This window comes from Natrix helvetica, assembly GCF_964273705.1.
Source record: "Natrix helvetica genome assembly, chromosome: 1".
Lineage (NCBI taxonomy): Eukaryota > Metazoa > Chordata > Lepidosauria > Squamata > Natricidae > Natrix > Natrix helvetica.
Window position 1 is genome coordinate 340,609,450 of NC_138548.1, and position 14,484 is coordinate 340,623,933.

The window sequence follows — 14,484 nt, forward strand, 5'->3', positions numbered from 1 at the left end:
CACCGGTTCCTTATACATTTCTGGGTGCAATTCAAGGTGCTGATTGTCACCTATAATCTCTTCATAGCACAGAGCTGGTGTCGCCGATTGGCTTTGTTCTGTCAGTGAAATCTGGCATGCTTCACAAAGGAGTGCCGCCTGGTGAGTCCAAGCAGCTATGCCTTCTCTGTGGCAGTGCTTGTTCTCTGGAGCATCATCCCCGGCTCCCTGCATCCCCCCCTACCCGAGATTCAGATAACCTCAATTCTTCTGTCCTTCCTCAAGAGCCTCAAAACCTGATGCTTTCCCATTGAGCCAGATCTTGGAGTGAGCCAGTCTAGGATCCAAGACCCTTGAATCAGCTATGTTTTTGGTTGGTTTCAGTTCCTTTTGTTATTCTTTTTATTACTCTATTGTTGTTTATTAGATCACATTTTAATTCCCCATTTCCATGTTTTCTTTCAATTATAAATATATACATATATATATATGTGTGTGTGTGTGTGTGTGTGTGTGTGTTGTATTTGTACTGATAAATAAATAAAGGGAGACTAGTATAGATCTATTTCGAGCTAATTAGCTCTCATCAGCTAGCCATACCCTTACTGGGATATGAACCTGGGCTGTATTATTCTTAGGCAGAAGTCTTAGCCACTAAGCCACAGGCTCGCCTCCTTATCAGTTGAGCAATATATATATGCAAGTCCTCTTCTTCAAAACTTGTAACTGCAGCAATTCAACAATAAAGCATTAAGTACAATGGAAAAGATGTAATAAGAGTGTTAAGTGGTTGCTGAGTTCATTTTGTTCTTTGAGAAATTGGAATCCATGTCTGATAGTTGGTGTGTGTGTGTGTGTGTGTGTGTGTGTGTGAGAGAGAGAGAGAGAGAGGGAGGGAGGGAGGGAGGGAGGGAGGGAGGGAGGGAGGGAGGGAGAGGGAGAGGGAGCGCCCAGTCCCTGTAATCATCTTGATAAGGTTTTCAGAAGTGGCTTGCCTTTGCTTTCTTCCTAGGGCTGAGAGAGAGTGACTGGCTCAGTCACTCAGATCACTCAGCTGGCTTCATACCTAAGAAAGAATTAGCTGTTCTGGTTTTCGTTTCAAAACTAGTCTCTGACATTAATGTAAACTCACTTAGTGCCCTTAAAATGCAAAGAGGAGGAGGATACATATCTGATATGGCTATCATAAAGATTAGAAAATAAGCAATTGAAATGCTTTCAATCCTTATGCAAATGTTAACTGTTATTAACGTACAATATAATGGCTGAGTGCATATTTGAATATAATTATACATTTAGCCATTATCTTGCTAAGGCATTTAAAATGATAAAGCTGCAAATGGTTTTTTAAGGGCTTACTGTATTAGGGACTGGGTTTATTTAAACCTGGAGAAAAAGATGATATTGTTTATGTTGTTTCTGTATGGATTGATTGCTGGCCAGAGGTATATATCTAACATAGGTGGATATATCTCCGTGTGTGTGTGTGTGTGCGTGTGCGCGCGCGCACACACACACACACACACACACATACACACATGTAACAAGGCAACATAAAAAAATGGCTTTCTGCCTGGATGGCTCCTAGGGTGATCCGAAAGACAGAAAAGGGAAGCATTATGCTCCCTCCCATATTTGGGCATACCAGGGGTTGTGACACAATACATACATACATACATACATACATGCATGCATGCATACATACAAACATACAAACATACACACACACACATACATACAAACATACACACACACACATATATATGAAAAAAGCACTGAAAAAAGTGACTTGTGATCGTTTTTCAGTTAGGACCTTTGCAGCATCCCCATGATCACATGATCAAAATTCATATACTTGGCAACTGGTTCATAGTTCATACTGTACTTATGACTGTTGCTGTGTCCCAAGGTTGTGTGATCACCTTTTGTGACCTTCTCTCAAGCAAAGTCAATGAGGAAGCCCGGTTCATTTAATAACTAGGTTACTAACTTAATCAACTGCAGTGATTCACTTAACAACCGGGGCAAGAAAAGTTGTAAAATGGAGCAAAACTCACTTAATAAATGTCTCACTTAACAACAGAAATCTTGGGCTCAATTGTGATCATAAGTTGAGGACAATCTGTGCTTAAGGGGCTGCACTGATCTGGTGTCTTCCAGATGTGCTTCACAGATATTCCTGCAATTACTGTACATCTAACAAGGCTGTTCAAAGGCTCTGTTGGTTGGGGATGATAGGGGCCAGAATGGGTCAACTTGCTGCTGCCAACTCACCACAGCCAACTTGCCATGGCCGACTTACTGTGAGACAACTCACTGCAGGACAATTTAACAATTCTATTTAATTATTTAAAATAATAAAAAAAATACTTTATTTTGTGCCATTCGGATTTCTTTTGCATCTTTTCTTCAATGATTCTATTCCATGATTTCTTGTTCTGCAATAGTTAGCTGTGGCGAATTGGCCATGGTGAGATGCTGCGGGGAATGGTCATAGACCTCTGTCCACACTGGGAAGTTTGATCTCTTCAACACGCGCGTGCAAATTGTTGGCTTTGTAGTTCTATCCTTCTATCTTAAGAGGGACGCGGTGGCTCAGCGGCTAAGACGCTGAGCTTGTCGATCAGAAAGGTAGGCAGTTCAAATCCCTAGCGCTGCGTAAAAGAGTGAGCTCCCGTTACTTTGTCCCAGCTTCTGCCAACCTAGCAGTTCGAAAGCATGTAAAAATTGCAAGTAGAAAAATAGGGACCACCTTTGGTGGGAAGGTAAGAGCGTTCCGTGCGCCTTCGGCATTTAGTCATGCCCGCCACATAACCACGGAGATGTCTTCGGACAGCGCTGGCTCTTTGGCTAAGAAACAGAGATGAGCACCACCCCCTAGAGTTGGGAACGACTAGCACGTGTGTGCAAGAGGAACCTTTACCTTTACATTTTTACCTGCTATAATCAAATTGTTGGAACATTTATTATACCCTCATGCTTCATCTACTCTTAGTTGCTTTTCCTCACTAACCTGAATGGTAGTAACTAGAAAAAGCATAAGACTATTAGGGCTGCAAAGGGGCGTGCCAAGTAGCGGCATTCATCAACCTTTTTCCTTCAGCAGGTTTTAATCTCTCACTCCCTTTTTTCACTCTAACAGCCAGCCTGATGAGCTCAACATTCTTTCCTTTGCCTTGGATTACAAGCTGTGGCGTCCCAACATCACAAACATGCTCCTTGTGCATTTGACAACTGGGCTGATGGGAGCTGCAGTCCAGGGAATCCAGAGGGAGAACAGGTCGAGGAAGGCTGGGTTAAAGGGAGCTGCATTTTTTTGCAATCCAGCCTTGCCCTTTGCCGTCACAAGTCAATGCAGAATTATTTAGATCCCCTCCCCCACCGTTAACGTGCCACCCTCCTGCTGTCCCTCCTCAGCCAAAAGTGAATACAACCAAGTAAGACGGCAATACACCTGACTGATGTGCTTTGCGTGCTTATTTGTTCTGCTTGGCAAACGGAGCTGTTGCATTATGTAAGGCGGCTGTAAAGACATTGTGGTTAGTGGGGTAGAAGCCTTGTTGAGAGCTCGGCTGTAAAATGGCACAAAAATGCAAGAGAAGGCAGAGAATTCCCCTTATGGATGGTATGTCAGCTGAGTGTGGAAGCCAGCAAAGAAATAGCTGCAGATACAGCTGTATTCAATCACTAGGGATTCACCACAGTAAATTCTAACCACAGAATTTACTTTGGTATACCCAAAACTTGGGGATTGCCCACCTTTGCTATAGAGGAAAGACCCCGCAATTACCTAAAATGCTGAAAATACCAAGGGTGCCTTATGCTAGGTGCAATCTGGGCATCCAAGCCCCCCTATCCCCACGTTTTTGGTGCAATCCTCACTACCTCTCCAAAAGTCTCTGCCAAATAAGGTTATTATTAAGTACACGGGGAATAGCCGTATTGATGTAAGTTACAATTATTTTTCTCCCTCGTATCGCCTGGTTCAGTTTTGAACTGCTGCCTTTGGTTTGTTACTCTATAGCGGGGGTGGGAAATTATGGCCTCTTTATGACTTCTGGACTTCAGTTCCCAGAATTCCTGAACATGGCTGGCTCAGGAATTCTGGGACTTGAAGTCCACAGGTCGTAAACGGACCATAATTGTCCACCCCTGCTCCAAAGTGCTGCCTTGAACTACATCTATCATTAATTTGGTTTTTGTTGTTAAGAAGAGAACAAACTTTAATTTTCTTAAAATCACGAGACATTGCCTGTCTTTAAGGCTGTTTCCATTAGCATGAGGTTTTCTGGAACTGAAGACTAAAACATGTGAAGAACGGTTACAGGAGCTGGGCATGGCTAGTCTAGTCAAGAGAAGGACCAGGGAAGACATGATAGCTGTGTTCAATATTTGAGAGGCTGCCACAGAGAGGAAGGGGTCAGGGTATTTTGCAAGGCACCTGAAGTCCAGACAAGGAACAATGGATGGAAACTGATCAAGGAGAGATTCAACCTGGAAATAAGGAGGAACTTTCTGACAGTGAGAACAATCAACCAATGGAACAGAAGTTGCCTTTGGAAGTTGATTTTGGAACTCCATCAATAAAGGCTTTCAAGAAGAGATTGGACTGCCATTTATCAGAAATGGTGTAGGGTCTCCTGCTTGAGTGAAGGGTTGTACTAGATGACCTATAAGGTCCCTTCCAACTCTGTTAATCTGTTAGATGCTGCTCACTTTGATGGGTGTGGAAGACTGAGTGCCTAGAACCATCATTCCTAACCTGACTGCACTCCAGATAGGATAAGACTGTAATTCCTTAAATTCTCAGTCTTTGGACCTATTGGGAGTCGCGGGAATAATAGTACCCATCCATCTGGAGAGCACCAAAGGAAAAAAGTTTCTGTAGGAGGAATAGCTTACGAGCTGAAAATCACGGCTTCTGCTGCCATCTTGTGCTCATGGTCTGTGAGAGCCATGTGGTTAGCTGTTTTACACTTTCTTTGTTGAATTGCCTGAGAAATAAAATATTGGGGATCCCTTCCTAAAGACATCACTGATGGATCATTTGCTTTTAGCCACCCACTTATTTCTGACATTTTTACGCTTTTCAGTTTTTATCTCAATATTGGTACACACAAACACACACATTTCTGACCCTGGTGTAATTGCTAATCCAGGCAACCAGTAAAAAAACTATATAGGTAAAGGTAAAAGTTCCCCTCGCACATACAGCATGTGCTAGTTGTTTCCCGACTCTAGGGGGCAGTGCTCATCTCTGTTCAAAGCTGAAGAGAGCCAGAACTGTCCAAAGACGTCTTCATGGTCCTGTGCCCAGCATGACTAAACACCGAAGGCACACCAAACACTGTTACCTTCCCACCAAAGATGGTACCTATTTTTTCTACTTGCATTTTTACATGCTTTTGAACTGCTAGGTTGGCAGAAGCTGGGACAAATTACGGGAGCTCACTTCGTTACGTGGTGCTAAGGATTCGAACTGCCGAACTGCCAACCTTTCTGATTGACAAGCTCAGCGTCTTAGCCACTGAGTAATAAACTATTAATGTCCTGTCATCTCAGCATATTTTCCTTCTGTGGTAATCAAATGCTTCCATGGAAGCTGGAACTCCGCACGATCTGATTTCTAACTGATCAAAGCCACTGTGGGTAGGTGGGGAGGCAGGGGGGGGCTCCCTACTTGCAGGCAAAGGCTTTTTCTTCCTTCATCCCCTCAGTGTGATTTGTGCAGGACCTAGTCACCAATTTTCACATGCAACTAGAACAGAGGGCTGGAGCAAAATTAGAAGGAATTTTTCTTGCAGCTACAGAGAGCCCCTGATTTATAACCATTCATTTAGCTACAAAGTGACTTACGACCGGTCCTTGTACTTATGACCCTCGTAGCATCCCCAGAGTCACATTGATTGAAATTCCGATGCTTGGCAACTGGGATGTGTTTACAAAGTTGCAGTACAGATAGCCATCGGTCTATGTAAAGGGCAGCCAGACTAATAATTCCCAAGTCCCTCTTGGTGTGTTTGTATGTGTGTTTGTTTAGGGATGTGGTGGCTCAGTGGCTAAGACGCTGAGCTTGTCAATCAGAAAGGTCGGCAGTTCGGCGGTTCGAATCCCTAGTGCGGTATAACAGAGTGAGCTCCTGTTACTTGTCCCAGCTTCTGCCAACCTAGCAGTTCGGAAGCATATAAAAATGCAAGTAGAAAAATAGGGACCACCTTTGGTGGGAAGGTAACAGCGTTTCGTGCTCCTTTGGTGTTTAGTCATGCCAGCCACATGACCACGGAGACGTCTTCGGACAGCCCTGGCTCTTTGGCTTAGAAACGGGGGTGAGCACCGTCCCCTAGAGTCGGGAACGACTAGCACATATGTGCAAGGGGAATCTTTACCTTGTATATGCAACTTTATGGTCTAATAACACAGCTTGAATATTGAGAGCATGTTTGCAGATGGACCTTTACGACAATTGAGCCCACATTTTCTGTTCCTAAGTGAAACATTTGTTAAGTGAATTTTGTCCTTTTACAACCTTTCTTGCCATGATTGTTAAGTAGTTGTTGTTAGTTGTTAGGTTAGTAACATGACTGTGAAGTGAATCTGGCTTCCCCATTTCTTTGCTTGTCAGAAAGTCGCACACACAAAAAATGATTCTGTGACCCTGGGTCACTGCAGCGGTCATAAATGTGAGTCAATTGCCAAGCTTCTGAATTTTTTTGATCATGCGACCAAGGGAACGCTGCAAAGGTGGTAAGTGTAAAAAATGGTGATAAGTCACTTTTTGGGGGGTTCCGTTATAATGGTCACTAAACAAACTGTTGTAAATTGAGGACTACCGGTATGCTGGTTGGCATTTGTGACCTTTCCAGCTGGCTTCCAAACACAATGGGAGAAGCTGATTTGCTTAATGTCTGATTCACAACTGTAATGATTCACTTAATAACCTTGGCGAAAGAAAGGTCACAGAATTGAGTGTGGCTCATTTAACTGGTCTTGCTTAACAATGAGAATTAATACAATACAATACAATACAATACAATACAATACAATACAATACAATACAATACAATACAATACAATACAATACAATGGTAGAGTTGGAAGGGACCTTGGAGGTCTTCTAGTCCAACCCCCTGCCTACGCAGGAAACCCTATACGGTTTCAGACAAATAGCTATCCAACATCTTCTTAAAGACTTCCAGTGTTGGGGCATTCACAACTTCTGGAGGCAAGCTGTTCCACTGATTAATTGTTCTCACTGTCAGGAAATTCCTCCTCAGTTCTAAATTGCTTCTCTCCTTGATTAGTTTCCACCCATTGCTTCTTGTTCTACCCTCAGGTGCTTTGGAGAATAGTTTGACTCCCTCTTCTTTGTGGCAACCTCTGAGATATTGGAATAATGCTATCATGTCTCCCCTAGTCCTTCTTTCTCTTAAGCTAAACATACCCAGTTCCTGCAACCGTTCTTCATATGTTTTAGTCTCCAGTCCCCTAATCATCTTTGTTGCTCTTCTCTGCACTCTTTCTAGAGTCTCCACATCTTTTCTACATCGTGGCGACCAGAACTGAATGCAGTATTCCAAGTGTGGCCTTACCAAGGCATTATAAAGTGGTATTAACACTTCACGTGATCTTGATTCTATCCCTCTGTTTATGCAGCCTAGAACTGTGTTGGCTTTTTTGGCAGCTGCTGCACACTGCTGGCTCCTATTTAAATGACCACAGTTGAGACAACAAATTGTTCTCTCAACTGTGGTCATAAATCAAGGAATACTTGTGACTTTTGAAGGCAGAGGTAGATCAAAGCTACGATGGGCCCTGGGCTTAACGGACTTCTTTTTGCACCCCAAACACTACTGATGCACCGATACACCCACAGATAAGACTGCAAATGTTCATCTTTAGCTCCTCCTCTGCTGCCCCAAAGATAGGATGAGCCCCAACTCTCACGGGCTTCCACAAGCTTGTAAGAACATAGTAGCTTTGGAAGGCTTTGAGAGGTGAAACCACCAGAATAAAAGCCACTTTGGATTTTATCACCGTTGTCTAGTTTTACAATTCTGCAGTTGTATTATTTTGTGTATTTGCAACTGCCTACAACAGCGATGGGGGAACCTTTCCGGCACCGAGTGCCCAAGCTGGAACACGTGTGTGTGCGTGCCAGAGCGCCAGAAACCCAAAGACCAGCTGGCCGGTGCCCATGTGCGCGCCAGGCAGATGGTCTTATGGTTCCCAGCACTCACATGTGCTCCCGCCCACTAGTCTTTGTACATGCCAGGACACCGGAAACCCAATTGAACAGTTGGCTGGGGTGCACATGCCTGTTTTTTAGCCACCTTTGGGATGTTTTCAGGCTGTTTTGGGGCCATTTTCGGGCTGGATTTTTGGGCCAGTTTTTGAAAAACAGCCTGTAAACAACTTGGAAAATGGTCTGGTTTTTTTTTACTGGTTTTGGCCATTTTGGGGGGCATTTTCAGGCCATTTTTCAGGCTGTTTTCAACCCAAAAACTGCCCGGAAAATGGCCTGTTTTTTGGCCATGGTCTAGTGCTTTGGTGCCTATGAAGACCAACTGGCTGGAAACCAGAAGAGCAACTGGTGACTATGCGCATGCCTAGAGAGGGCTCTGTGTGCCACCTCTGGCCTGCGTGCCATGAGTTCGCCATCATGGGCCTACAAGCTGCTCAGGTTGAAGCAGCAGATACATCAGTGTGTAATGGTTTATGTACGAACACATCAGTGACGTGCGGTGAGGTTTTTGGCTGGTGAGGCTGGTGACGTCATCAAATTGTCATCATGAAGGGAGGACTGTGACAACTTTGATCCTTGCAAGCGTGCAAGCAAAATACCCCAGGATCACAGTGGCGGGGACAACAACTCCTTCCGCTGCACTGCGGAGAAGAGCCACGCTGTGCTCCTCAGTGCTAGTGTTAGGGTTCTAAATACCATGCAGAAATAAATCATTGTCCAAGGCAAAACATCCTTAATGGTGCAATTTATTCCACAGGCATGTTAGTACAGCTATGGAAATTTCAACTCTGGAAGTACATTCTCTAAGTTCAACCAGTTGAAAGTTCATGATCTCTCCCCACACCCACAAATCCATCACATGTTCCAATCATCATCTTCCACGCTGGCATGTACACCCATCTTCTTCCGGCCAGGTGTCGAGGTGCTGAGACAAAAGATGACCTTGGCTTCTACAAAAGAATGTCAACAATCCATTCTACAATCCTACTCCTTTCTATTCCCCCCTCCCAACTACTACACTATTGAAACAGCATAGAGAATTATTAAAAAGTGTGGCAGGCCAAAGATCCTAAAAAGAATATAATTACAGGCCTGACAGCTAGCCTCAGATCAGCGCGAGCCACGGTCCCCTTCCCCTGCACACACGGTCCCATTCCCCTCCTTCCTGAGCCAACATGAAGGGGACCGTGGCTCGCGCTGACCTGAGGCTGGTGCTGAGGGGCCTCCTGCACACACGGTCCCATTCCCCTCCTTCCTGAGCCAACAGGGACTGCGTCTCGCACTGATCTGAGGCTAGCGCTGAGGAGCACAGCGTGGCTCTTCTCCGCAGCGCAGCGGAAGGAGTTGCTGTCCCCGCCACTGTGATCCTGGGGTATTTTGCTTGCACGCACAAGAAAGAGATGAAAGAGAAAAGGGGAGAATTTTTCTTTTTTTTCTTTTCATGATGAGAGCTGTGAGGCTCTGCCTCCCCTGCCTCCCCTGACTGCACGTCACTGGAACACATTCACACAAACACACCAAGAAGCACTTGGGAATTAGCCTAGCTGCCCATCACAACACAGAACGATCACCAGCGTGCGGCCAAAGTGGGATTTCCAGGCCAACAGGCAGTGAACGGGCCATTCTCCTTATCTACGGATAGTTCTCAACTTAGCAACAGTTCATTTAGAGACCATTTGAAGTTACAACAGCACTGAAAAAAGTTACTTCTGACTGTTTTTCAGACTTACGACCATTGTAGCATCCCCATGGTTATGTGATCAAAATTCAGACAGTTGGCAACTGGCTCATATTGATAACGGCTGCAGCGTCCTGGGGTTGTCGATCGGCTTTTATGAGCCTCTAACAAGCAAAGTCAACGGGGGAAGCCAGGTTCACTTAACAATCACCTTACTAACTTAACAACGGCAGTGATTCACTTAACAAGAGTGGCAAGAAAGGTCGTAAAATGGAGCAAAACTCACTTGACAAATGTCTCAGCAACAGAACCTTTGGGCTCAATTAGTCGTATGTCGAGGACTATCTGTAAACATGCTCTCAATAGTCAAGATGTGCCATTAACCCATAATGTTGTATATACAAACACACACACACAAACACACCAAGAGGGACTTGGGAATGAGTAGCCTGGCTGCCCTTTACGTAGACCAGTGATGGCAAACCTTTTCAGCACTGACTGCCGAAAAGGGAGCACTTGTCTGGTCTGCGACAAGGAAGAGGATCTGCCAGAAAAATGAACTTCCGGTTTCCGGCATGCCTGCCACTTACTTCAGGTCACCGCCGCGCATGTGCATGCACCATCAGCTGGCTGATGCGCATGCTCACACTGGAAATCGGAAGACCAGCTCTTCTAGTTTCTGGCACTGCCGCATACATAAAGGCCAGCTGATCGTTGCATGCGCATATGTGTCAAAAACCCAGAAGAGAAACGGGCAACGCTGCACATGGCTCTGTGTGCCACTTCAGGCCATAGGTTCGCCATCACAGTCCTAGGGCATAAGATGGAGAACTGCCCTTCCGGGTTCTGGTGCTCCCACCGTGCATGAAGACCAGCTGACTGGCGCGCATGTAGACAGAGGAACCCGGCAGAGCAACGGGCGACGGCTGGCATGCAGGCCTGGAGAGATGGCTCCATGGGCCACTTCCGGCACACGGAGATGACTAGTAAACTAGTGTTCAGCCAAAGTGGGATCTCCAGGCCAACAGGCAGTGAATGGCTGTATTCCCCTTACCTATTCGTAGAGAGCTCTGGAAAGAACAAGACCGACAGATTCAGAATCTGTATCCAGTGCTCGGTCCTTTCGAGTTCCAAAGCACCGAAGCTATGTTGGTTGATATTACCCAGATGAAAACAGTTCCCGTGGGATGATTTAACCGGACTGGACAGAAAAGAAAATAAGTGTATACATGGGGGAGAAGAGACTAAGTGAAGCAAGTGAGAACAAAAGGGTGCCGAGAAATAGGATGGAGATTCGAAGTTGATATTCCTCATCTCTTGACTAACCCATGTGCTTTCACTCAACCTATCTCGTAAGTCTTGCTAGGAGTATTAAAATAGGGCATGTTAGGGTGGGATAGGGTGGGATTTAAACCATATACATCTTGGGGAAAAGGTGGGATATAACCTTAATGAACAAAAAACATAGATCGTAATATTTATGCATCTCTTGTATTTTGAGCTTAGCCACACAATTTCAAATTTCTGGCTTCGCGGGTTGGATTTGCCCAATCAGATATATTCATGTTCCAGCCTCAGCTAAACTCAGGAGCTCCCTGGGTGGTTTGGGGTAGTTGACACTACCTTCCTCAAAGGGCCCTTGTAGAGAAAAAATAAGGAAGAACTATTGACGCCACCCCAAATTCACTAGAGGAAGAATTCATTAGAAGTATCTAGAATGTTGGCCTCGGGTATGCTCTTCCTCAGTTTCTAACCAGGCACAGAAGTGGATCTCTAAGTAGGTCGCTTACTTTCACCTGCTCACAGTAAAATTTGATCCTTGACAGCCTGTGTAGGTGCAGGCAGGGTGAGTCACCCATTACTTCAGAATCAGTGAAGTCTCAGACGTTGTCTTTCTTGTTCTGCAGTGCTAGACTTTGTGAGTGAAGTGGGACTGACAAGGATGAGAAGGCATTTCTCCTAACTCCTTGATAAAGAGACTTCTGTTCCACATTCTTATATGTAGCAATAGCACTTAGACTTATATACCACTTTACAGTGCTTTATAGCCCCCTCTAAGTGGTTTACAGAGTCAGCATATTGCCGCCAGCAATTTGGCTCCTCATTTTACCAACCTTGGAAGGATGGAAGGCTGAGTCAACCTTGAGGCTGGTGGGATTTGAACTGCCAAACTGCAGGCAGTCTGCAGTCAGCAGAAGTAGCCTGCAGTACTGCACTCTAACCACTGCGCCAGCGTGGCTCATCACCGTGGATGTGGCGCGGTTTCACAGGTTGACCTCTTATCTCCCTCCCCTAACCCAAAAAAAGGTAGATCCTGGTTTGTTTGCTTCATGGACAGACCCAGCTTCAAAAAAAGAAAAAAACCATAATGAACTTGTTGCAGATTTTCTTGTTGCCTTCAGTAATTGTGGTGACTTTGGGGCTGCCTTTTTTTCTTTTTTCTGTCAAAATGGAACGATGAGGTGAGTGAGTGCCAGTTTAACAAAGATGCCACGAGCGCAGTAGAGAACATATCTTGTATTTATCATTGGAAGTCTGATCAGTATCACTTTGCATATTTAATTGCCCCCCCCCCCAAAAAAATGAAAACAGAAATAGGGAGCAGAGAATGAGGCTTAGGAGGATTCGCAGGGGTGGGTTACAGCTTGATATGTGGCAGGAAATGAGAGCTCAGCCCAATTTGGCACAAACATTCATATATTACAAATACATACATTGGAGTAATGCAGAGAGCATGGCTTTATCTATCATGTGCAAGAGAAGGATGACTAGCCAAGCAGGTTTCCTTGCTTGCTGTTTTTTTGTTTCTCAAAGGCTTTCATGTTTTTGTTAGAGGCAGAAATTCAAAAAGGATAATTTTTCACAATATGAGCAATTAGGATTCTAGTTAGTTGCCACTAGAAGGATATTCAGGGCCATAATGCATTCACATCGAAAAGCAACACAAGATTTCAGTTTGTTCTTTTGGTATCATTCTTGTAGCACAACCTTATGTCAGGCATGTCTCATAAATAAGCCTTAATGTAGAATTGCCCTGTTGGATTTCTGCCTGCTAGGTGGATGACAAAACTATAAGAATCCAAACAGAAATAGATCCCTCCTTTAGCAAGGAGTTTGCATGCCAACTGTTTCTCCTTTTAAGATTCCTCTATGCTTATAAATGGTGAGATGTAACCAGCACTCAAGTTATTTAAGGTTTTTTTTTTTCAGATCCTCGCCTCCTTAGGGCCCAGATATTATCTATGCAGATAGATTTTCTTTCTCCTTTTCGGATGGAGGAAGATTCCAGATGTTATGAGTGGCGTTAGGGAGCCTGATGCCCACTTGCAGTGCCCTTGATCAAGACCAGACTCCCAAATGGCAGAGGGGAAAATGTGAAGGCAGCAGAGACAGACAGATAGATCTAAAGGACAGAAGGGCTCCCCTCTCCCACCCCAGAAAGCAGTAGGAAAATGGGGTACATTCAGTGTAACTGAAACTGGACCAGAGATAGAGGAGTGAGAGACAGGGGGATAATCCACGAGGGAAAAAGAGGCTAGAGATTAATGGAAAGCATTTGCTCTTTTTCTGTTTCTTTTCGGAGGGAGAGGAAGGAGGGGAAGAATTGCAACACAATGAGCAGGATTGGCCTGTTAATCAGCTACGGTTACATCGGCTCTATAGCTGGCAGAAGGTTCCCCCCCCCCCCCATGCAAAGACTGAGTCCAGGAAACTAGGAAAGCATTGGGTGGATTGAACCACTGAAGCTTTTGTGATAGTGGGAAGCGCTAAGCAACTGGGAGAGCATAAAGATTCCTGCCCCAGGGCTTTGGAAGAGAAGATCTCCACGGTGCCCTTCCCACCCTATGACTCTATGATAAGGAACGGACGGCCTCACCTGAGGTTTGAAAGCTAATACTGGAAGAATAGGATGAAGTGAAACCAGGGGGTTCTTTTCATTGCTTGCACCAGGTCAAGATTTGCCAAATCCAATTCATAGCCTTACGTTAATCACAAGAGCCTCACTGAAGATGGCGAGAGCCGAGGAGTCGTAGGGAGCACAATGCAACCAAAAGCGGAACAGGGCAAAGGTCTTCTTCTAATTTGCAAGGGACTCCCTCCGCCCCATTATGCCCATTCTCCCTTGGCCTCTTTCCCTCTCCGCTTGACCTTGGGGTTGGGGAGGGAGGGTCTCGTGTTATTCCTACTGGGAGAGGGCAAGAGACATTAAATCACAGTCTCAAAAAGCGTAGCCTTCTCTGGCGGGGCCGCAGCGAGACTGTCTGGTGGTGGCAGCAACTTTGCCTCTGCTTCGGGTGTCATGTATTCCAGATGGTGGTGGCCCCAGACAGGGGTGGTCAGCAATTGCCAGCGCTGGGGGAGAAACGAATGAGGCAGTGGTGTCAATGGTCAGCTCAAGGCAGCAGCACCTCAATTTGTTCACTATTAATTATTCACCTGAAATCGTCATAGCTCTGGTTCGAATTAGCCCCGTTGGGATTGGAGAGAGCGTTTTCTATCCAATACTGGTTTATACCATAAAAACAAGGTGTTTAAAGTATAAAGCCCCTCCCTCTTTCTTGGAACGAAGGCCTTTAATTAAAGT

The 14,484-nt window shown here is 45.1% G+C and overlaps 1 protein-coding gene across 1 annotated transcript in view; it reads right to left on the bottom strand.

The window, feature by feature from the left end:
* Positions 1-12,209: 12,209 nt before the first annotated feature.
* Positions 12,210-14,484, bottom strand: part of LOC309394360 (sodium- and chloride-dependent creatine transporter 1-like) — a 33,202-nt gene continuing 30,927 nt past the window's right edge. Inside the window, exon 14 of the mRNA XM_081957398.1 lies at positions 12,210-14,252. Within this exon, the coding sequence (XP_081813524.1) occupies positions 14,106-14,252 (147 nt within the window). The 3' untranslated portion in view covers positions 12,210-14,105. The remainder of the gene's footprint in view (positions 14,253-14,484) is intronic.